Source organism: Ctenocephalides felis, unplaced genomic scaffold, assembly GCF_003426905.1.
Source record: "Ctenocephalides felis isolate EL2017-DRISC unplaced genomic scaffold, ASM342690v1 CF-g0.4_SCAFFOLD_00845, whole genome shotgun sequence".
NCBI classification, from domain to species: domain Eukaryota; kingdom Metazoa; phylum Arthropoda; class Insecta; order Siphonaptera; family Pulicidae; genus Ctenocephalides; species Ctenocephalides felis.
Window position 1 is genome coordinate 22,278,657 of NW_020536999.1, and position 23,895 is coordinate 22,302,551.

General features: G+C 28.2%; 1 protein-coding gene across 1 annotated transcript in view; it reads left to right on the forward strand.

The window, feature by feature from the left end:
* Positions 1-4,573: 4,573 nt before the first annotated feature.
* The window catches only part of LOC113380567 (helicostatins), a gene marked incomplete at its 3' end in the record, with an annotated part of 36,491 nt that continues 17,169 nt past the window's right edge, over positions 4,574-23,895 (forward strand). Inside the window, exon 1 of the mRNA XM_026619753.1 lies at positions 4,574-4,776. Coding sequence (XP_026475538.1) covers positions 4,574-4,776 — 203 coding nt within the window. The remainder of the gene's footprint in view (positions 4,777-23,895) is intronic.

Genomic DNA, 23,895 nt, shown 5'->3' on the forward strand with positions numbered 1-23,895 from the left:
TTTTGTTCGACCATGAACTTAATCCATTTTCAAGTAAAAGATATCATTTTTCTAAGACGCATCTTAATAAATCTTGTATAGTCTTCCATTTTAATAAAATAGAGTACACTATAATTTAAAGTGGAAGCAAGCAATGGATTTTCTTCAAAGAAAATATGGAAATTATGTTATATATATTATATATATATAGGGATTTTATAATTTGTATCTTGGTGGGAAAATACAGAATACAATTTTTCACCTAAACCTAATTTATAAAATTAAAATTAATCAAAGCTAATTCACGACCTTTAATCAAAAAGTTTATTCCACCGAACTTTCTTACACTTTTCTACGGTTTTCGTAGTAACTTTTATAATTTTTATTTCATAATTTATAGTTTGTAACTTCCTTAATAAGTTTGCAGATGCTCTGTTACTAATTACACTTTAATTTCATATCTCTTGCAAAAAATATGTGAAATTCTTTAATTAGTTATTCAAACTAAATCCTTTAATCAAACGCTATTGAAGATAATAACATAAACAAGGTGTAAATGAAAATTTTCCTTTAGGTGGGATTAACAGAAATAATTTTTGAATAAGAAAGATTTATTTATGAACAATTTATTATGAACAATGCAAAATCAACATTAATTCAATTGGTCCTTCAATTTTGCAAAATTGTTTCTGAATATTTGTGAAAACATCGATCAATTTTTCATTCGAATGATTATTATAAAAAACGGATCATGTGAATTGAACTAAGTCATTTTGAATTTAATAAAATAAATTTTAAATATAATTTATTTTCAAAATTCATGGCAAAAGTTTCAGATTGGCCCGAAACGTCGGAAAAGCGTAAAATTATTCCAAACACAAATCTCCATGTTTCATTCAATAGTTAAATTTAGATCATATTTCCTAGTTTAGTAATTATCTTGATCGAATATTATTTAAGACATTGTTATTTTTGACATACACTTACTGTTTTGATAACCTTTGCATTCTTACTGATTAATTAAATTTTAGGTCAAAGATTAATTCAAGAATTAAGGGGTTTGTTTATTTTCGTGACCGCTTTTGTCCTTTGATGTGTGGGGTAGTTAAAATAAATACGAAGTCGGTAAACTATTATATATATATATATGTATATATATATATATTCCTGTTAGAATTCAACTGGATAATCCGACGTCAAATTGGATATTGGAGAATAAGAATCACATACGCAATCCTAGATACGCAGAGAGAATATAAAATATGTTTTTGAAGTATATTTTTTTTTCAAAGGAATATATTTTTTACAAGAAATAACAAACATGCTATTATTCCAAAAAACTATCTCATACAAAACTATAAAAAAGTTTTTTTATTTTACGGTTAGTGGTGATTAGAAAATCTAAATAGATAGAACTATTTCTTGAGAAGAACTTAAATATTCATAACAAAGCAAAGGTAAAATGGACATCACTAACTTTAATACAAATTTTAATTTTATATCAGTAGAGTAACTTCATTGCTAAATTAATAATAATGGAAAACAAGATTTTATTAGTAAAATTGATGACTAATAATCTACGTTTTTCTAACTTAACAATGAATAAGCAACTAATTTCATAAAACTCTTGTTAACAATTTATTTAAAAAAAATGCAAATTTTCACCGTGTTTTATTAAAAACAACGTTTCAAATACCACTTTACAAATTCTGTTAACTTTTAAATATGAGTCATAAATATAAGTTAATTTATTGATTACAGAAACTCATTTCTATAGATGAAATTAACGTGATTCTTTTCAATTATTATTTTGACGTAAGTAAAATTATATTTTAATAATATTTTAGAACAAGTCGAAAAAGTCATTTAACCTTAAGGCAAGTTGCATAAAATTCCCGAAATGTGTAAGAATTGTAAAAAAAAAATTGAAAAAATTTAGAAACTTTTTTTTCCAAAAGCAATTATTTTGTTGAAACAAGCAACAAGTTTTTTGAATTATTCAAATCGGACGCTTAGTTCTCTCATAACTGCCATTTTTTGCACATTTAACTCTGTATCTTCGAAATGGCTGGACCTGCCTTTGCTAAAAACTAATAGTCTTTTCTCCCAATCATTACGTCATCATCATGAATGTTTTTTAGATCATTCAAATTGGGTACTTCGTTCTCCCAAAAACTCAATTTGTATTTTCTGCACTCTTTGCTCCGTATGTCCGTAACTGCTGGACCTGCCTTAGCCAAACACTAATCAGCACATCTCCCTATCAATAGGAATCGAATGTTTTTTGAACCATTCCAATCGTTTGATCCATGCGCCCGAAAACATGGAAGGAAAAATGTGGACATACAAAACACACACACACACATTCATTTTCTTTGAAGTATGCCAAAATGTTCAGAAACCTTCAAAACGTCTATAAATGCAAACTTTTCATTTTTGATATTCGGCCCATTACTATAACTTACCTTAGCTAACAAAATTTGACTACTAAAACTTCACCTACTAGTATAATTGAGGACTAATAATTTACGTTTTTTTAACTTAAAAACGAATGTGCAACTAAATTGATAAAACTATTGTTAACAAATACTTGGAAAAAAAATTATAAAATTCCACTATATTTCATTAAAAATAAAGTTTTAAATACAACTTTTGAAACTGTTAAATATTAATTGTTAACTGTTAAATATATGAGGTAGATATAAAATAATTTATTGATTTTTAAAATTAATTTTTATAGATGTAATTAACTTCAATCATTACTCGTGGATATAATTAAATTTAAATAATATTTTAGAACACAATAATATTTTATGCTAAAATGTGCATGATGTAAGTTATTTCTATGAATAATCTACAGAATTTCTAAATTTATTAGATTTCATCACTGCATAATTGCATTCTTTATTGATTTGCCAATAGCATAAATTAATTTAATTACTAATTTTTGTAATAATAAACTATATATTAAAATTCAGGGCGACAACAATTTAGAAATCTAGAAACAAATTTATACCCAAATACAAACAATTAAAAATCCTAAAATTTTTAAATCAATATAATAATTTTTATTGTAACAATTTGTTTTTGGCAACTGAATCGAAAATAGTTTTTTTTTCGAAAAAAAACAGAGAAAAACCAAAGAAAATAGAAAAAACATAAAAGTTTATTATGAATTAAAACTAGAAATGTGATACAAAAATGGTCAAAAAAATAAATTAAAACGTTCGCATTCTATTTGTATTACTATTAACTTTTAATTCCAAATAATGTGCTACATCATGTATTTTTTCAATTTACCACCATGGTTCATTTACCAAGACGTCACTAACATGGACAACAATAATTAGAGTATCCATTTTCGAGTTTCAACTCTAAACCTATTAATCACTCGGTTCCCTTTGTGGGACGCGCTCTCTGGTCCACATGTTCGAGTTTGCACATTCGTAATTATTCCATGAGAGCAATTTCAACTTAACACTTCTTGTCGTAATAAATCTGAATGAGAAGATTTTAGTAGAAGTCAGGAAAGATGAGATTGAAGACAGGATGACAAGAATCACCTAAACAAAAAAAATGGATTGACGGCATGGTAATAAATGATAGGGGGCGTCCATTAATCACGTGAGCGAGTTTTTAAAGATTTTTAGACCCCCCCCCTCTCCCTTGGTGATACATGGTAATATTCAAAATTACCCCCCTCCCCCACGAAACATCATGTGCATTTTTAGTTACGTGATAACACAGTATATTATTTTAATTTTTTAGAAAATGTTTGAATTTTTTATAAAAAAATCAGTCAAAAAATAAATACACGTGACATCTTACTATGCCCCTCCTTACCCCACGTGATTTTATGGCCGACAAGTATTACGTAAGCACTATAGGGGGGCGGGGGGTTGTTGATTTGCTTATTTTGGGTTGACATGGAGGGCAGGAAAGTCTGGATGATGATTACGTCATAGGTAGTATTTTTATTTTTTTACATTAATTGCAAAATATTTACTTAAGCATGGGGGTAGGAGGTAAGAGCTTTGCTTACTTTTGCTGACAAGGGGGATGGGGGGAGGGTAAATAATTGTAATAAATCTGCTCACGTAATACTTAAACGATCCCTTTCCGTGACTTTTTGTCAAATCCCTCTTTCCCCTGAAAGCCTCACGTGATTATTGGACGCCCCCTAAAAAGTGGACACATTTTGCAGTTTGCATATCTGTATTTTTCCGACGAGAGCACTTTTTCTGTCGTAGCAAATCTGTCAATCAAATCATCAAAAATTCAGTTAATGATAAGATTTTGCCAAAATACAAGAAAACGATACGAAAAACTCCTAGGATTCGGAGACGTGGACTCTAAGAAATGGTGACAAAAGTCTCCAGGACAGTCTCGAAATGATGAATAGAAAAGACAAAATAGACCAACAGGTTACATATGGTAAATATTGCATATTCGTAGTTTTCTTATGAGAATCTGAATGAGAAGATTTTTTCAAAATCCGAGTAAGCCGATACTGGCATCTCTCTGGTGACACAAGTCTCCTGGGCAGTTTTGAGATTGTGAATAAAGAAAAGCAAAATAGACCAACAAGTTACTTATGGTAAATAGTGAACATACTTCAGAGTTTGCATATTCGTATTTTTCCTATGAGAATCTGAATGAGAAGATTTTGCTAAAATCCAAGAAAGACAATCCTGGCAACTCTCTAGAATTTGAAGACCTGGACCCTAAAAAATGGAGAAAAGAGTCTCCTGGACAGTTTCGAAATGGTGAACAAAAAAGACAAAATAGACCAACAAGGTTACAAATGGTAATTAGTGTACAATTTCAGAGCTTACATATTCATAACTTTCCTATAAGAGCAGTTTGATTTTAAGACTTCTTGTATCAAAGAGAATATTTTACCAGAAGACAAATGAAGTCGATGAAAACGAAGACTCTGAGGAGTGATGACTGCAATCACGTGGACAGTTTTGAGATTGAGGCAAAATGGACCGACAAAGTAAATTTTAGAGTTTGCATATTCATATTTTGCCTATAACAACAATTTCATCTTAACACCTAATGTCATAATAAATCTGAAAGAGAATATTTAACCAGGAAGACGAAACTGAAGACTCTGTAGGAATAGGAGACGTGAACTCTAAGGAGTGGTGACTGTAAATCACCTGGACAGTTTCAAGATGGTGCATAGAAAATACAATATATAGCGACAAGAAAAATTTTAAAGTTTAGATTTTCGTATTTTGCCTATGGCAGCAATTTCAACTTAGCACTTAATGCCTTAATAAATCTGAATGAGAAGATTATGCCAGGAGTCAAGAAAAACCATAGTGAAGACTCTATAACATTCAGAAACGTGGACTTTAAGGAATTAAAGGAATAGTGAAAAGAATCACCTGGAGAGTTTCGAAATGGTAAATGGAGAGCACAGATGGCAACAACAAATTTAATTTCAGATTTACATAATCGTATTTTTCTTCTGGCAGAAATTTCAACTTAACATTTAATGTCGTAATAAATCTTAAAGAAAAGATACTGCTAGGAATGAAGAAAGGTTATCTTTATCAGACGTCGAGAAAAATTAGTTCAAAACTATACAGGATACAGAGACATGGACATGATGGGATTCACCTGAATAGTTTCGAGTTGGAGAAGATAAAATAGACATACAAGGTTACAGGTGAAAAAAGCTGTATAGAAAATTAAACTGGATTGAACTCACATTGGGATAACCTGGGTTATCTGTCTTCTGTACGACGTCATTGGCAAAAAATTAGAAGATACTTATAGAAAAGTGCAGATGTAAACGACTTGATCGAAACGAGAAAGCCCAGAAAATTAGTATAGAAGCAAAAGTTTGAGAAGTAAAAAGCATACAATAAAAAAGGCTGTTATTTGATAAGTTGTGTTAAATAATAAATTTTTAAATATTCTTACAAACAAAGCACTAATAATAATAATAATAATTAGAATTAAAAATATATAATATTATCGTTATGCATTCATAACTCAATATAGCTGTCAGTTTTAAGTTTTAAATTTTATTTCATAAAAATGTCAGTACATATATTTTATGTGTTATTATTTTGCTTTTTCCTAAATTGTTTGTATGAATTAGCAAATATAATCAAACAAGATATCGAAACAAAATGATTTACTACAAATCTTTTCACCTTGTGTTCATTTAAATAACTCATATAAGAATTAGTCCGCTAAAAATACATCTCACAAAATCATCCCTCTCGATGTATTTTTAACTCAAGAACATTCATCATATCTCGTTTTAATTGTGCCGCAAATTGGTCAGTAAATAAACACAAAATGCAATATATTTGAAAGCACAAAGGTCTCGGAGTATTAATAACAAGTCGTTTTATTGCCCCCATTGTATATTTCTTCGGTAAGTGGGTCAATATAGAAGTCTCATTCAATAACTCCGCCAAGGAGGAGGGTGAGACGACTTGGCCGATACTTTGCCAGTATTGACAAATGAGGTTTGCGGCATATCCATATGCAAAGGTGCCCAAAAACAAAATAGATATAAACGAAAAATATTTGGTTTTTCTCACAAGAGAATTTAGCCGGGAAGTACAATATTATTTAGTCTTTTTATTTTTGTACAACTAATTTTTATCTACTTCTTTGCACAAAAAGCCAAATTTTGAATTCTATATATATTTTCGATGTAGATTTTCATGGGAAATCTGATTTCACGACAAATTGCCTTTAATCAGGGTTCGATCCTTTTTAAATGGCAAAACAAAGTTATTAGCTAATTGATATATTTTATTATGAAAGTTTGTTTTATTAGAAACTTTTAAGATTTGTGAATTTTTTTATTAAAATCTTTTAAGATTTGTGTAATTTTTTTTATTGTGGTATATTATGTTTGAAAAAATATATAAAAAATAGTTACCTAATATCAGTACTCATTTTTTCGCTTATGTAACATAATAATTAATTGTGTTCATTTTATGTGTATGAATTTTGTAGCTAAATTTTTTAAACAAATAATGAAATAATAATTAAACGTGTTAAGTTTCATAGCTTTACAGAAATTTTGTGTAAATCTTTAAGCTATTTTATTTAAAAAAAATAGATAATAATTTATCTTGTAGTATATTATTTTTACAGGAATTTTTCTATCATATATAGAATTATTTTATATAATTAAATAGCATACAAATGTTTCTTACTAATGATCATGTATTGAGTCATGTAATGCTGCTTTTCTACATTTCTGCTTTTTATTTCTACGTACTTGTATATTATTCTTATAATAGAATCTTTTCATTTAGCGAGTTATTATCTTACTAAAAAAAAAATTTATGCTTTAACAAACATCATTCATTCAATATTAGCTTATATTGATCTAACCAATTTCTTATATAATTTAACTAATAGATTTTGAGATTTAACATTGAAAATTATGCTTCAACAAACTTTACTTTTTCAGTAATTTTTAACATTAATTTAATTATTACTTTATATAAATTATCATTCAATTTGATGCTTTAGCAAACCTCATTCTTTCAATATTTGTTGTATAAATTTAATCATTTTCTTATATAATTCAACCGTTTATTTTGTGATTTAAAATTGACAAATATACTAGCAAACTTTATTCTTCCAAAATTTGCTTTTATGAATTTAAGCATTATCTTATATTATTAAAACCATTTAATTTGTCAAAAGTTCAAAAGTTTATTAAAATACCACTTACTTAATTTTTGATTATTTCATTTATTGATAATATACCTACTTTATGTAACTTTAGTTAATTAATTTTATCTATATTAAAATATTCATAATTCGAGATATTCAAACTATTTAAAATGGTATAAAATAAATATAATTTTATAAAATATAATAGTAATAATATAATAATATAATGAGTCAGAAAGAATTTATAAATTTCTTTTAAATTTTAATAGAATCATTATGCCACCAAATGTGGGTTTCGGTTTGGTTCTTCAAAAGCCAGAAATTTGGCTGTTCAAACGCCAAAAGTTTTCGCTTTTTTTCAAAAACATAAAATAACCCAAACAACCGAAAAATCAAACCAATTCCATTTGTATATATTTTATAATAGGTTTTTCGATTTTTCGAAATGTATCTATATTTTTCCCTTGGATATCCCTGTTTTACTCCTCCAGAACGCGTGTGGAAATTCAACAAGTCGAGCAATATTCCGAAGTTTCAGGTCATTTTGGCTGCAGGCAAATCTAACTCAATTCAGAAACCGCAACAGCCAAGAATAGAAGTAATTAGAGGTCAAAATGTGACCTTTTGCTAAAACTATATCAAGTTTCGAACTTAAAATGAAAGTCACGTCATAGTAAATGTAACTAATAACGTTCTATAATATTAAAAGACGCTCTGGATGAATAAAAAGATATATTCTGAAATTATTTATAGTACAGCGATTTTATCCGAGTTTCTATAAATAAATTGTTAAAAACTTAGTAAGATAGAGCGAAGCTTAAATTTTATTGGCTAAATTTTTTTTTTTTTAATTTTAATTTCAATAGCAATCAGAATACATGACAATCCTATAGCTATTTGGCTTATGTCATTTGCACACATACACACATATAAATTTATCTGATAAATATTACATTGATATTTAGAGAATCACTTTAATAAGTGATTTTACTATTCTGATTCAAAAGATCCACCAGCAATAGATAAAAAACAAGTGAACTTCAGACTTTTTGAACAATAATATTTGAAAGTAGAGGGAAACAGATATGTAATCACCCATCACCTTAGATAAAGTAACGTCGCTAATAGGAGATAAGCGGCTACTTTTAAAATCTATAACATAATATAATATATAACAAAATTATTTTCATTTGTTTCTAGTGTTTTTGGTTGTGAGTACTATTATGTAGTTTACGAGACCTTAATAAAATTTATAAGTAAAGGGTTTTTAATTGTAATTAATTAACGGTAATTTTAAGTTAGATTCAACTGACGATTTTATATAACTTCTACAGATTACATGTGCAAGTAAAAAAAAAGCCATTTGGCGGTCAAAAATGATTAGACATATGCACATCAAAATATCAGATACTTTATAGAGATTTTAACAATAAGCATAAATTTTGATTACATTCCTATGGGTTCCGTACCAATGTTTATCCGTTAGACGGCGACGCGGCGCTTACGCGCTTCGATATTTCGTCTCTATGCAGTTAAAGCAGTACGATTGCTTTGAAAAAATGTTCTAAATTTCCAAAATATTTCAAAATAAATTTTTCTACAAAAAAAATATTTTTTTTTTCAAAAAAAAGTAAATTTTTGTCAAAAAATTGTAGTATCCCAAAAATCTTATTTATTTTTATATAAATATATTTATATAAAAAAATATATTTATTTTTTCAAAAATGTTAATCTTTACAGAAAAAAAAAATTTTTGGTAATTTTTGGCCCCACTAGTTTTTTTAATTTTTTTATACATATTTTTTCCAACTCTGCTGATGATTTTTTCTGACAAATTACCAGATCAAGGATATATACTATAAAAACTAGGCTCATTAAATCTATATTTTGTATTGGTTGAATCTTTTAGCTATTAGTTTGTGAAATCTCTTCAAAATTCAAAATAAGACAGTTGACCTGGAAAACCGCTTATGAGGTGAAAATGGACAGATAACAAATTTTAGAAAAATAGTAAAAAACACTTTTAACCCTTTCTACTTTTACTTTGATATATCTTGTGATGTAGTTAATTTGGTTGAGACAGTAAAAATACTTAAATTCAAATTGGACCTTTATGCCTCGCCCTATACCAGAATATTGATTTTTTGTGATTTTAATAGCTTACACGAGAGTAAGTTATTAAGTCTAAAACATACCTACTAATATACACCAAGTATAAATTAATATACTTCAATCAATATTAGCTTTCATCATATTAAATTACGTATTTTTCCTTCCTTTCAGTCATCTATTACGCGTCCCACATATTTTACTAACACAGGACAAAGATATATTAACTTGCATACATATCCTTTGGTAATAAGGTTTCGCGTTACTATTACCTTTATTATATCTAGTCATTTGTTATATGCAAAAATAAATATTTCCATGTAAAAGTAAAGCTGAACTCGTGTAGAGAAAATGGAAAAAATAAGAGCTATATGAATCGGAAAATGTGAAAAGAAAATTGTAGTAAATACGTTATTTAGATCAAATATCTGAATATTATATCTTAATTATTTCGATCCGTCTATATATTTTATTAAGGCACAATGTCAACAACCTATTACCTGTAAATATTTTATACAAAAATTCTAAAACCGAATTTACTTATTACATTATCCGCCTACATGAACTCTTCGAGATAATTCTCAGGGCCTAAAAATTCTCCTTTAATATAAAATCAAAGGCACAAATCAAACGCCCAAGATTGGATTGGAAATCGCAAACTGATGATATCAAGTCTGAGGTTACTTATTCGTCTCTTTTTTACGAGAAAGTAATAAATATCAAACGAATTTTTTTACGTGGGTCCATGATATATATTGGTAGTAATTTCTACTATAATAACATTGACTGTGAGGTGTATTTATAAAAGCAACAATATTAGATCAAGATATACGAATTGATTCAATAAATATTTGATATATGTACGAGTATGTACCACTTGTAAGTGTAATCAAATATAAAATGCTGAAGAAAAATTTAATATTCATTTTTTAAAGAGTTGTTGAATTGCTAGTAAAAATGTATAATATTTGTCCAATAAATATATACAGATTATATATATTATACCTGGCAGCTTTTCATTTTTATACATATTATTAATAATCGATTATTAATTTTAATTGTTTGCATCGATTTGAATATTTTTCCAATCAATTTCAGAATTACAATTATAAAGTATGACAATTATTTTCCAATTCAGATTTTGTAATTAAAATTATTATTGAATGAAATTAAATTATTATAATTATGTTATTTAATTGAGTACACTTCTTGTTAGTTAAAAATATATATAACTAGTTGGTATTGGTATTTTTCCTTGAGGCAAGTTACATGAAGTTCCCGATATGTGTGAATAATCGACTTAATCAATATAAAATAAGTTAATTTATGAGTGATTAAAAGTATTCCGAGTGGATTTATTACACATAATTGAAAACGAACAAACACGTTACCTCGGAGTTATTTTCTAAAAGCAAATTTTCAATAATTTTTATAATTGAACCAGTTTCCGTAGGACTTTAATGATTTAGTATGATCATTAAGACCAAGTACTCTATCATTATACCAAGTAAATCTAATTTTAATTTTAACAAACGTCACAAAAATAACTCATTTTCTCAAACTTTGATAAATATTAAAATTAAACTACTTGTCGTAAGGCCGTAATATTTCAGTAAGTTCTATAAGACCATGATATATATCGCCAAAAAAAATTTCATGAAAATCGGCTTAAATTTTTTTTCAACAGTTAATTACAAGAAAACGGCTCGGTAGATTTTCACCTAAATTTTATCAGTATCATTCCCAATTAATATGATTAAAACAGTTTTTGATTTTTTAAAATCGATTCGATAGTATGAGCTTAAATGGACAAAAAGTTTAACATTTTTTTCCAAATTATAAAGAAACGGCTCGGCAGATCGTCGCACAAAATTGACAAACGAACACACATACAAATACTTTTTCCAAATTCGGATTCATTCGATTCAGAATGGCTGGAAACGTCGAGAAAACATAAAATTTGCGAATCGGATTTTTTTATGAAAACAAACTTCTCCTTCGGAAACTTAATTAATTCGTCATTTTAAAGAATTATTAGGTAAGATCAAAAAACAAAATTCGAAACACTAGGAAAACTTGGCAAATGGATGTCAAATCTTCAACAAAAATATATATAAAAATATGTCCTTTATAAATGTGAAATACCTCTAAAACGATATCAACTACTGGAACGAATCCCACAATTTTTCCGAGAAAAATCTCGCTCAGTTCAGCTATATGAAATCTTATAAAAATATAATAATTTTATTATCATAACTTTGAGCCTTAGAAGTTATGACTGTGATATTACGATTCGGCTTTAAGGATAATCCCTTCGACAGAGGTATAAAGATCCTATATACGAAAAATATCATATCGGTCATAAATTTAAACGACAAAATATTATGATATGATAGTCAATATAATCTCGGACGAAATCGTTCGGACCGTTTTTATTTTGCCACTTGTGTCTAATGACCTCAGAAAATTTTGTCGAGAATTATTGGATAAAGATACCCGAAAAAAGGGAAAATATTTAAATAACTTGACTAGGGTAGAGCGGGGCTTAAAGGTCCGCGGGTAAAAAGGTCCACCACCGACATCTCAAAACCCAGAAAAGATAAGAATTTTTTAACAACAATATTTGAAAGTAGAGGGAAAAAGATATGTAACCTGCCATAACCTCGATTCTGGCGACGTCGCTATCAGAAGAAACAAATGGAGAAAAATCCATGAAAAAATTTTGTAGTTAATTTTTTTGGTTGTGAGCACTGTTGTTTAGTTTACGAAACCTTAGTATTATTCTTAGGTAATTTTAAATTAGATTCAACAGTTTTTTATATAACCTCTATTAAAGCTTACACCTAAGTAGAGGACCAAAAAGGACCAACTGAACCATTACCCTAGCAAATGTGTAAAAAAGAATCAATAGTACATAAACATCTAAATTAAGTTAAACAAAGCAATTTTACAAGAGATAAATAAATATTTATTCCAACTCTGCTGCTAAATATTTCTGACCAAATACCAGATCAAGGTTATTTACAGTCTTATCTAGGTAAAAATGCATCAATGAAATTTATATTTTAAATAGGAGCTAAAAAACATTTCTATAATGACGGAGTAGCTGACCAAATACCAGATCAAGGTTATTTACAGTGTTAACTCTGTAATAAATGCACCCTTGAAATTTATATTTTGCATTGTTTGAATAATGTAGCTATTATTGTGTAAAATGTCTTTAAAATTAAAATAAAAACTTGGATCTGTTCGCTCCCTGGCCATTGCAATTTACACCGCCTATGGGGTGAAAAGCACCAGGTTACATATTTTTGAAAAACAGTAAAAAAAATACATTGTTACAATGTACCTCGGAGTTTCAATATTGTCAGATAATTAGATAAATAAAATTGAATGGTTCTCACAATAAATTTGCTCAAAGTCAAATTGGACCTACCCCACCCTACTCTATACTTTGTGTTTAAACTAAATAGATAAATCTAATTATAAATGTGTATAAAAAGGGTTTATTTCACTAAAGTTAATTCAACATGATAATTTTTTCCCCTAACCCGCATCTCAACTTATCGAGATGGAAAATCGCATTCGCGTACCAGATTGTGTGCCTGAAGTTGCAATGTTGAAAACTACGTAAAATGTTTTTCACTATCACAAAAGACGACAGACGGACAAAAAATAAATAAAAACGAAATAGTACGGCAACTACGAAGTAGTTCGTAGGAAACGGTTTTATTGTCACTGATAATAAACTGTTTCCCATTGTGATAAACTTACAGAGATATGCACTGGAACTCGTATTAATTTAAAATACACCCACAATAGTAAGTGAGTTATGGAATTGAAAATTTTGCTATTTATTTGTTGGATGATAAATTTACTTACGACGAATCAAAGCATTCAACAAAATTTTACTCTTATTCTAGTCCATTTCATTCCAATCCAATTTTTTTTTTTGTAATTCAAAGTTTTATAACTTGCTGATTGTAAAGCAACTTAAAATTTGATATTAACAAATTTGACGAGAAAACGTGGTGATTAGTTTTTAGCAATGGCAGAACTAGTCGTTTCGGAGATGCGAAGCAAAAATAGCAGTATTTGAGAGAAAAGAGCATTCGATTAGAAATTTTCAGAAAAAAATTACTTGTATTGAGGGAAGAATTAATTAGATTTTTAAGACGACTGGTTTAGAAGTTTCAGATATGCAGAAATAGAGAAGTTAGAAAAGTTACCATTTGGTGGTCAAAAAATGGTCATTGAACATATGCTTATCATATTATCATGTCATTTTATAAAGATATTCTATATTAGATTGGATGTATAAAATACGAATGATAAAAATTCCAGAATTTATATCTTTTTTTTTTAAATTTCAATATCTGTTATAACTGCTAAATAATGTAACATCTAGTAACATAATTGAATAGTAACATAAATATAAATAAAATGTAAATTTAAAACAATTGTTATTAATCATTGATCAATTTTCATTGATTATTGAATTTTTTCCTCAAATATTTAATTACTGTAAAAAAATTTCTAGTAATTTGTTTAATAAAACTAGTTTTATGAAATTTCACTATGGTTATTACAAAAAAAATAGAAATTTTTTAGTCAGCTTTTAAAATACAACAAAAATTGTAGATAAGATAGACATGAAATTAAAAAAAAATGATTTTGAAAATTGATTTGTATGAAATCTACTTACAACGTACTAAAACATCCATCAGAATTCTGCTTTCATAATAAATCTAATCTTATAAAAACTTTAGTTTGAGAATTGCATGAAACAAATAAATTTAACAACTATTACCACCAAATATAAAAAGATACACTTGATCAAAATTTGGTATCAACAATAAATTTATTTAATACTGAATAATTTTGCCGAGGATTTTCTTTCCCTCCTAGATTAATTTAGAAAAATATTTGACACATGGCTATTAGCCAAAAATTTATTTTGCAGAAGTCAGGTCACTTTTACTCACAGCACAAACCTGGCAAAAAAGTTTGTTTGAAATTGAAACTACATTTTTAATAGTTGATATGATCTAATTGCAAAATTCATTGCCTTAATAAGAATTAGCTGAACATCCAACAATTATCAAATTTTCTAAAGAATATGCCAAAATTTATAACAAAAATCTAATAATAATAAATATTTCTATTAGCTCTTTCACTACGAACTATTTGAAAGTTTATGCTCTACGTGATCCTATTATATTTCCGTTGTGTACATTTGAAACTGTTTCATTTTATTAATTCTGGCATATTTTGGCTCAGTATGCCAACTATTAGACCATTTCATAAGTAAATTTAATATTCTTATCATTTAATTGAAGACGAAAATGAGCACGACTTGTGCACTGATTGCATTTCTGCAAACGTTTGCATTTAAAATCAGAAGTAAACATAGAAGAACCAGTCTTGATGCTGTTTTTGTAGGTAAACATAATTAATTTTGTAATTCTTGGTAAAGTTTTATCATTGAGAATGGGTTTAGTTAGAGCATTTATTGTTTAATAGCTTGTTGTCTCTAAACTTTGATTAAAATAGAGCAAGGTGTATGAAGCTTGTCAAAATTCATCATTTCGATTTGTATCAAATAATTTGTATTCATCAGGAAGCCAAAATATGACCTTTTCCTTGAGGCAAATCTGAGACTACTGTGATGTAATCTTCCTTATCAGAAGCTTTGCAGTTGGTATGCGAAATTATGTTTGCTAAGGTTTTAGCTTATGAGAATTATTATTGAGGATAATAAGTACGAAATAGGGTACTATGTAATGGCTTTATCCGGAATAGAACATACATATACACATACACAAATACACAAACACACACACATATATATATTAAATTAAAATGATATATTTGAAATGAACCCAGAAAGAAAAACAGGAGAAAGCTCCAAAATATAAAATGGAACTCTATTATAAGAAATTGTTTCGTGACCTACGATATTCTCACCTAGAAAATTCGGTCATTGATGGCTTTTCTTGTCCACGTAAAAAGGGCAATAAATAAACCGAATTACTCAAGTTGAGTAAGTGGATCTTGGTAAAATATTTATTAGTCCCGATAGTGGATCAATAATAAAACAGTCAAATATTTAGGTATTGATAAGGTGCAGAATTGGTAGGAGCAAACATGTGCTGAAAGTAACCAACTATTAGTTTAAAAATTCCAAATATTAAATTTAAAGTTCTATATTGAGTACACAAAATGCTGCGTATCAATTGCATCTGGATTATCAATTACAAAGTACTAAGTTTATTCATGCAATTTGTTTATACTACTGGAACGTTCCAGCAATTTGCATTAGAAGCAATGTCATCCACTCATAGACTTTATATTACATGAACTGCTAGTCGAGCGCAAATCAAGTGCTCAAAATAAGGATATGTGACGTCACATGTCTGAGCGAACATTGCCGACGACAATCGCGGACTTTCCCGATTGATTAAATGCCACATATCATATGTTTTATTTTAATAATATAATGGCAATTGTGATGACGGATAAATATATTTATTTATATTTAATATCAAATCAAATCTGTGATAGTTTTATTTCATTAATATAATGGCAATTGTGATGACTGATAATTTTGTAAGAAACGATATTAATAATATTTCCCTGTGAAGTAAATGTACATAAAATCTAATGCACATGTTAAAATCGGTTTATATATTATAAGTACTATGTAAGGAACATAACATCTGACATATACCATTTGATTAATCGGAAGAGTTCTGCGATTGTCGTCGGCAGTGTTTGCTCAGACATGTGACGTTACATACCCTTCTACGTTTGAGCACTATATACAACGTAAAACATATGAAGACTAGCAGCCCATGTAGTGTAATGTCTGTTTATCCACCACTAGTTTTTAATAAATTTAAAACAAATGACCAATTTCTGTTACCTTGGCAAATAAATCTTAAGAGTATACGTTTAAGATATCTTAAACCCCACCCAATGGTAGCTAAACAATCGAGCCCATAAGAAGCAATTTATTTATTTGCCGAGGATATTATGTGAGCAAACAAACCGTTTTATATTACTGTTACTTTGTGTTTGCGGTGGAAAATCTTTATATTTTCCTATTCTATTTCACTTCACAATGGCAGAAGTATCAGATTATACCAAAATATTAATAAAATGTCACGTTTTTTCGGTTGCTTATTGGTAATTGTTCGAGATTATTAAATTTGGAATGGAAGAGTATGGAAAATTGAATGACATTTATTTTTAGAAGAAAAAAAAATAAATGGGACTTGTATATAATTGTATTTATGAATAGAATAGTAACATCAAAAATATTTGATATTTAAAAATAACCGCAACCCCCACGATCTTAACAAGATGACGTTATTGGAATTAAGGGTTTAAGATGGAATTATAAAATATAATATTTTTCAAATATAATGCAAACTAATTAACTTATATTGTGATATATGTGAGATAATTAATACTACATAACATAAGTAAAATTAATAAATTAGTTATACTAAAATTAGAAGTAAATTTTGCGGCAACATAGCGTTGTTATGGCAACGATCAGGCGTATTTTACATATAAAAAAAATTAGGGAGAATGTTATGATAACTGCATCTTTCTGATGCGCATTTTTAACTTACGATTTCATTAAATAGCAATTTCACAGGTTTTAGTACCAAAAAAGACGGATAAAATCCCGTTGCCATAACAACGATATGTTATCGTCAAATTTACCGTAGAATTGCCCCCTTAATCTCTGAATACAACTTTCGATTTGAGTTTTGAAAAACGTATTGTCATTTATAGTTGTAAAACCATAGTATTATAGATTTACACCAATGTAATCCGGTAGTGCTATTAATAGCATCACTCAAAAATTATTGGAGAGTTACTTGACAATGAAAATGTTCAAAAATAATTCAGGAAGTTATATAAATAGTAATTTTCAACGACATCAATTTATCATCATCAGTCTCGAATTTATATATAACTTCCACTCAATTATAATAGAACACAACATTAATTTTATGAGCCAAATTTGTACGCAGTACTAATAATAGTACAATTAGGAAAGAATGGAGAAAGGCGTTGGAGTGAATTATTGACATCACAAATCATTATAAAATTTTGACATAAATATAATATTATAAAGCAACTACATTGACATATGTACTATCAACCACCTGTGATAAGGAAAAGTCTTTAAAATTACTTATTATTTGTAAAATTGAAAAAAGTGTAGAAAAGCTATCAAATATTTCAAAATATCTATTTTCAACGACAGTAATTTCCCGTCATCAGACTCGAGATTTATATATAATTTTCGCTCAATTTCTAAATCCGTATTACCATTTTACCAAACAGAGAGTAATGTGCAGTAATTAATAAAGAAGACGAACCAACGCCCACGCCTCAAGGTTCATCACCTCTGGCCGGCGTCTTTTCCTGTGCAAACATTTGTCGTTTACGTTAGACAATACCGAGTAATTGTATTTTATTGGCTTATTAAATTGGTTTTGTTCGCGTTGCGAGAATGAGTTTTCAATTTTATCGGACCCACAAGGAAAATAATATTGAATTTAAGTGATTACTAAGAACAAAGTTAAATTGCAGAAGAACAAACGCTTTGAGAAATAAATAATGACGGGGCAAACGGGTTTGATTAGGATTTAAGCGTTGAATGTTGCTAAATGACTTTTTAATAAGATTCCTGTGAAATAAATTAGTTTTTAGATATTTATCAACTCGTGTTAATAGTCTGGTCTATAGTACCAACAGTATATAACAACAACCTAATCTGTATGACAAACACTATTCAATCATCAACGCTAACCAAATAACATTTTTTTAACAACATTTTAAACGACATGGCTTTAAATTATAAAAGCTGTAAAAGTTTTATTTTATTTGATTGTATAAAATTATACGTATAGGACACAATTTTTTATTTTTTGTCAATAATGTTATAAAATTTGGTTGAGAGGAAATTTTTTTGCCTTACTATCTCCCTCTATAGTTCTCGCCTACCCCTTTCCCATTTTTTGCACTTCATAATGGTGTGCATAGCATCCGCCCTAGTCGCTCCACACAAGCAATAGCAATTAGGATCGGTATTGATTCCAATTCTACTCAGGTGAAACAGAGTGTATGTATGGTTAATTCTAAGTCGGAATATTGTGAAAAAAAACACCGATATCCAGTAAACTAGCCATACCATGGTTTGATAGGTATTGCCATATATAATTCTAAGTGAAACTCCATGTCACTTCTGCCTGACATCAGGCTGTTCGAAGTGAGTGTCAAATCTGGAACCTCCGATTCAAAGTCGATTACTCTAACCGCTAGGCAGCGTGCAAACCCGTTTTGAAAAAATTAAGCGCAATATCAGAAATCAGTTGGAAATTTTTTTGTTGATAAGATTATCATGAATAAAATAATTTTTCTTGATAATAAAATCGATATTAAACAATGTGCACATTTTTACATCTGCTCTTTGTAAATATTTGCTCAAGCTAAAAATAGAGAATAGTATCATTCTATATTTTATGATTGTCATAGAAAGAAAAATTATGATTGTCGTGTATCATGTATATCTTCGATAATTCAATTAAATTCACAAACACACAAGTATAAGTTTTATATTTTTTATTGTTTGTTTGTCGAGGAAAAGTAAAATAAAAGTGCTGAATCTGACGTCTGCTTAACATCCGATGTAATAAAATAGACGAACTGTTTTGGTATAATATTTGTATAAGTTCTTGTCTACTTTCTATAATCAATAATTGAAAGAATAGAAGTTTTTTATACTGTACTAATTAATATATATAGACATCTGTATAGTATGACACGTATATTTACTTCACATACGATCAATTTATAACACGATAATTACAGAAATTCTTTAAATAAATTCATGAGCCAATGGTTGTTATGGCAATTACAACAAAATATGTTACGCTCCTTTCTTCATCGAAATGCTACGTAGTTGCTGTGCAAACAGGCAAAACAACCTAAGTTCACGTATGTGTTATAAATGCACATCACAAAGATGCAATTATGATAACATTCGTTTCAAAGTAGCTATTTTTGTAAAAATTATTGAAATAAAAAGCAACCCTATTCCTCCCACTGCTTTACTCGTGTCTAAAAATAAATCCTGTCAACTACAGTTATAAAAGAATTTCATTTGAAGAAAATGTAGTTTATTTTTACAGAATGCCAATAGAAATAGTTTTGAAAAAAATCCATGATCGTATGTGACAAATCTAAGTTTCCTTTATTTTCAACATCAATTAATTATTATTTTTTTGCTAAAACTAAAGGAGTTAGTATTCGGCAAAACCAACAAACTAGTCATACAATCCAAGTAAGTAAAAAGTAAAATTCCTACTTTATTTCATCCCTCGAGTTAATTATATTTCGCTACACGAATGTTTTTGTAAGCTCCAAGACGTTGCTTGTTCTAATTAAGAGACAATATTCGGGCACGAATGTGTTTTCTTAATAAATTATATGTTTAGGTAACAAAATCACAGGCTGAAGGAACACTAATTCAAGATAAAGTAATATATACCATGCCAAAAATTCATAAACAACCTGAACATACTGCACAAGTCAAATAAATGTAAATGGAGTAAGATTTGCTTAATAAGAAAAGTAGTTGCCTTAATTATGAAAAATAATTTTCACACTTTGATCTTGGAAAAAATCTTACGAGAAATTATTTATCTTCTATAACCTTCTGAGCAGTAATGAAAATAGAAAATTCAAACAAACTTCTACAGAAACTATGTCGCAGCCTTCAACTTGTTTTTGAAGTAATGAGCTCATTTTTACTTTTAATTTATTTAATTTTATTCTACGCATAAAATCTCATAACTCCTTTCTTGTTATTAATAATGACCTTTAATCTGAACAAAGTTTTACCAAATATAAAATCTGGGAAGTCAAAAGGAAACCGATACACTTGAATTGTATTCTCATTACAAGCAACAGGTATTAAAACTTGTTTTAATTAAAAGTTTTGAACAAAGTGAATTAATTTGAAGTGAACGTCCTTTATGAGACAAGGGCTTAGGATTAATTATGAACCTGGTAGATCTTTGAAATCTCATTTTATTTCCTGGTTTCACCCAATTGATACTATCAATTTCCTTCTCATGGGCGAATATCAAGAATGCATTTTCCATAGATATCGATTTTTCTACTGTGCAATTTCTTATTATTCTGTACAAGTTGTTCATTCTATATGTGTTTGGTATTTGTATTTGCGTATCGGTAAACTTTACAAATGGCGAGAAATAAGCTTTTTTCCAAAGTGTTGTATGCAAAACACGTTTTCTGTGACATCTGTACAAGGATATTAGGCCACGTGGTGGACTAGTAACAAAGCTTATGGATGTTGTTTTAAAACAGGGTTGGGAAAGGATTTAAATAAAAAAATATAAAATGAAAATTCAGAGACGACAGAAATAAATTGTATATGGTACTACATAACTAGTATAACCTTCTAATACTTATGGGTCATTCTTTTACAAACCGTACACCATCCAGGCCTTGACATTGTAGAATTGCCTGAATTTTTTTACAGATATTACACATAAAATCATTTGACACGTATTTCAGGATTTTGCTGAAAAAAAAACTTTAGTGTAAATATTTACTATTGAAACATGGATTTATTGCTCAATTTCTATGAACATCATCTGAACTAAATTAATTATCTCCAGTTGTGCTGATCGGATAAGTATTATTATTTTTTCATTACAAAGGTCCAATTTGACTTTAATTATACTGTTCAAACCAACTAAATCCTAAACAAAAACACGTATCATATAAACAACTATTGAACTATGTTCAGTAAAACTCCTAAGTATAGAAAAATATATTTTTTACTATTTTTCTAATTTTGAACAAGGACAGTCAGAGAGGAAACAGATTCAATAATCATTCCTAATTATCAAGAGATTTTATGAAATAATAGCTACATTATTTAACAAATGAAAAATAAAAAATTCAAAATAAAATATACACATTTTGTACAAAAATTACAAAAAATAACCTTGAACTGGTACTTTGTTAGAAATATTTACCATTATAGTTAAAACTCTTAATTGAGTACGCATTATATTATTATATCAATATCATAGTGACATTTAAACGCTAATATGTGCAACTTTAGATAATTTTTGATCACCCAATTTCTTATTCAAATAGTAAATATGATATTTTATTTCTAAACAATTTATTTTAATGATACTACATTCTCGATAATTTCAAATTACTCGACTTATTATATAAATGATATATGTAAATGTTACTAAATAAAATACGACAATCTGTAATTGATTTTATTAAAAGTATTTTTTTCCATTCTGACTTACTGGAATATATAATTTATGGAACTTGTTTTTTATAAAAGTGATAAGTGCTATTCAAAGATATATAATTATAAAATAATAATAATTTATTTATATATTGAATAATTATAATTATAATCATACATATTATTTTATAAAATAATTGAATTAAGTATAATTATCAAATTGAGTAGCAATTCAAAAAACAAACAATTAAACAAAAAATTTAAAACATTTAGCTTAAACATAAAACCACGCAAACCACATATTAAACTCAAATTACATTACTGCAATAAAAAAAATAAACAAAAAAATGTGGTTATATATATTAACTCTTTCCACTCGGAATCCGCCGCTCCGGCGGCAAAATTCATATAAATCTCGGTATTCGCGAGTGGAAAGGGTTAAAATCGTTGTTCGAAGAAAACCTTTTTTTATTTATTTCATACGCCCGATAGCCGTGAAAATTTGGGAAACTGCTAGATATATTCACGCACAGGTTTTCGGATATTTTGACGAAAACCAAGTGGTAGAGATTGGCCGCTCTGAAGACTTTTTTTATTTTTTCAGTCAATTTTTTATTTTTTAATTCTTGTATTTTTTTATAAAACATATATTGAAAACACACATAACCCTAATTTTTCAACCTCCTACTACAAACTCCTATTGTGCAAAAATTATTATAGTATTTACACCATTTTGTAAAAACCATACATCCGTTCAACGTGAAAATTTGGAAAAAAATTAAGTATATCTCCGGACAGGTTTTCGTGTGTTAAATGCTGTGATGTATATATGCTATTGGGTTTATACAATTTAATTTCTGCTGATATGCTTATAAGCCTATATTATATCTATAGGGATGCTGAATGGGATACTTCACTCGAAGATGCATCTAATACAGCTTAACAATCAATCAGCGCTATTTTCCATCTTAACTAGATGTAACAGAATCGAATTTTTGTGTACATTTTTATTAATGGGCATAACATAGCAAAGCGTGATTAGGTAGAGCTTGTACTAAATAGATATTTTTTCTAATTATTCATATATTCCCAATTATTGTCGTTGCAGAGTATACGAACCATGTTACTTGTTTCCAGTAGAATCGATACGTACTATTTTAAATAACGCTGATTATTTATTAAATTGTGTGCAAAATACAAAGATAAAATGAATAAATCTCAGAATTCATCTAGAACATCAGACACATTGACAGAACATCAGGTTTTTGACTAGGACACCTGGCCAACTTCATATTACACATGCAAAACTAAAAATATTTTTATTTAATGTAACGAAAAATACAAGAAATTTCAGTGACATGAATAATATAAATATATATATATATATATATATATATATATATATATATATATATATCTGTTATATTTATATATATTACCCTTTTTTACCCCTGTTTTAGAACGAATAGAAATTTTCACTACTTTACATACAGCTCTGGGCATAAGTAGAACTGTGAACGACTTTTATATTACACCGCCTACGAAAAAACGGAAGATTTGACACAACGGAATTTCTTATAAAAATTCAAAGAAAAACGATTCTGGTTCGATTCCTTGTGAAACGCCCTATTGCCTTTATAATAGCTACAATTTGGAAAAGCAAAGCCAACCATGTAATTCAAATACGAGAAACCAGATCAAATGGAAATGATTATTCAGTGATTGAAAGAATGGCTGAAATAAGAAGAAATATTTTGTATCAAATGCAAAATGTTTTAGAACTATGCTGTATACTTCAGATAATATCTTATAATTTC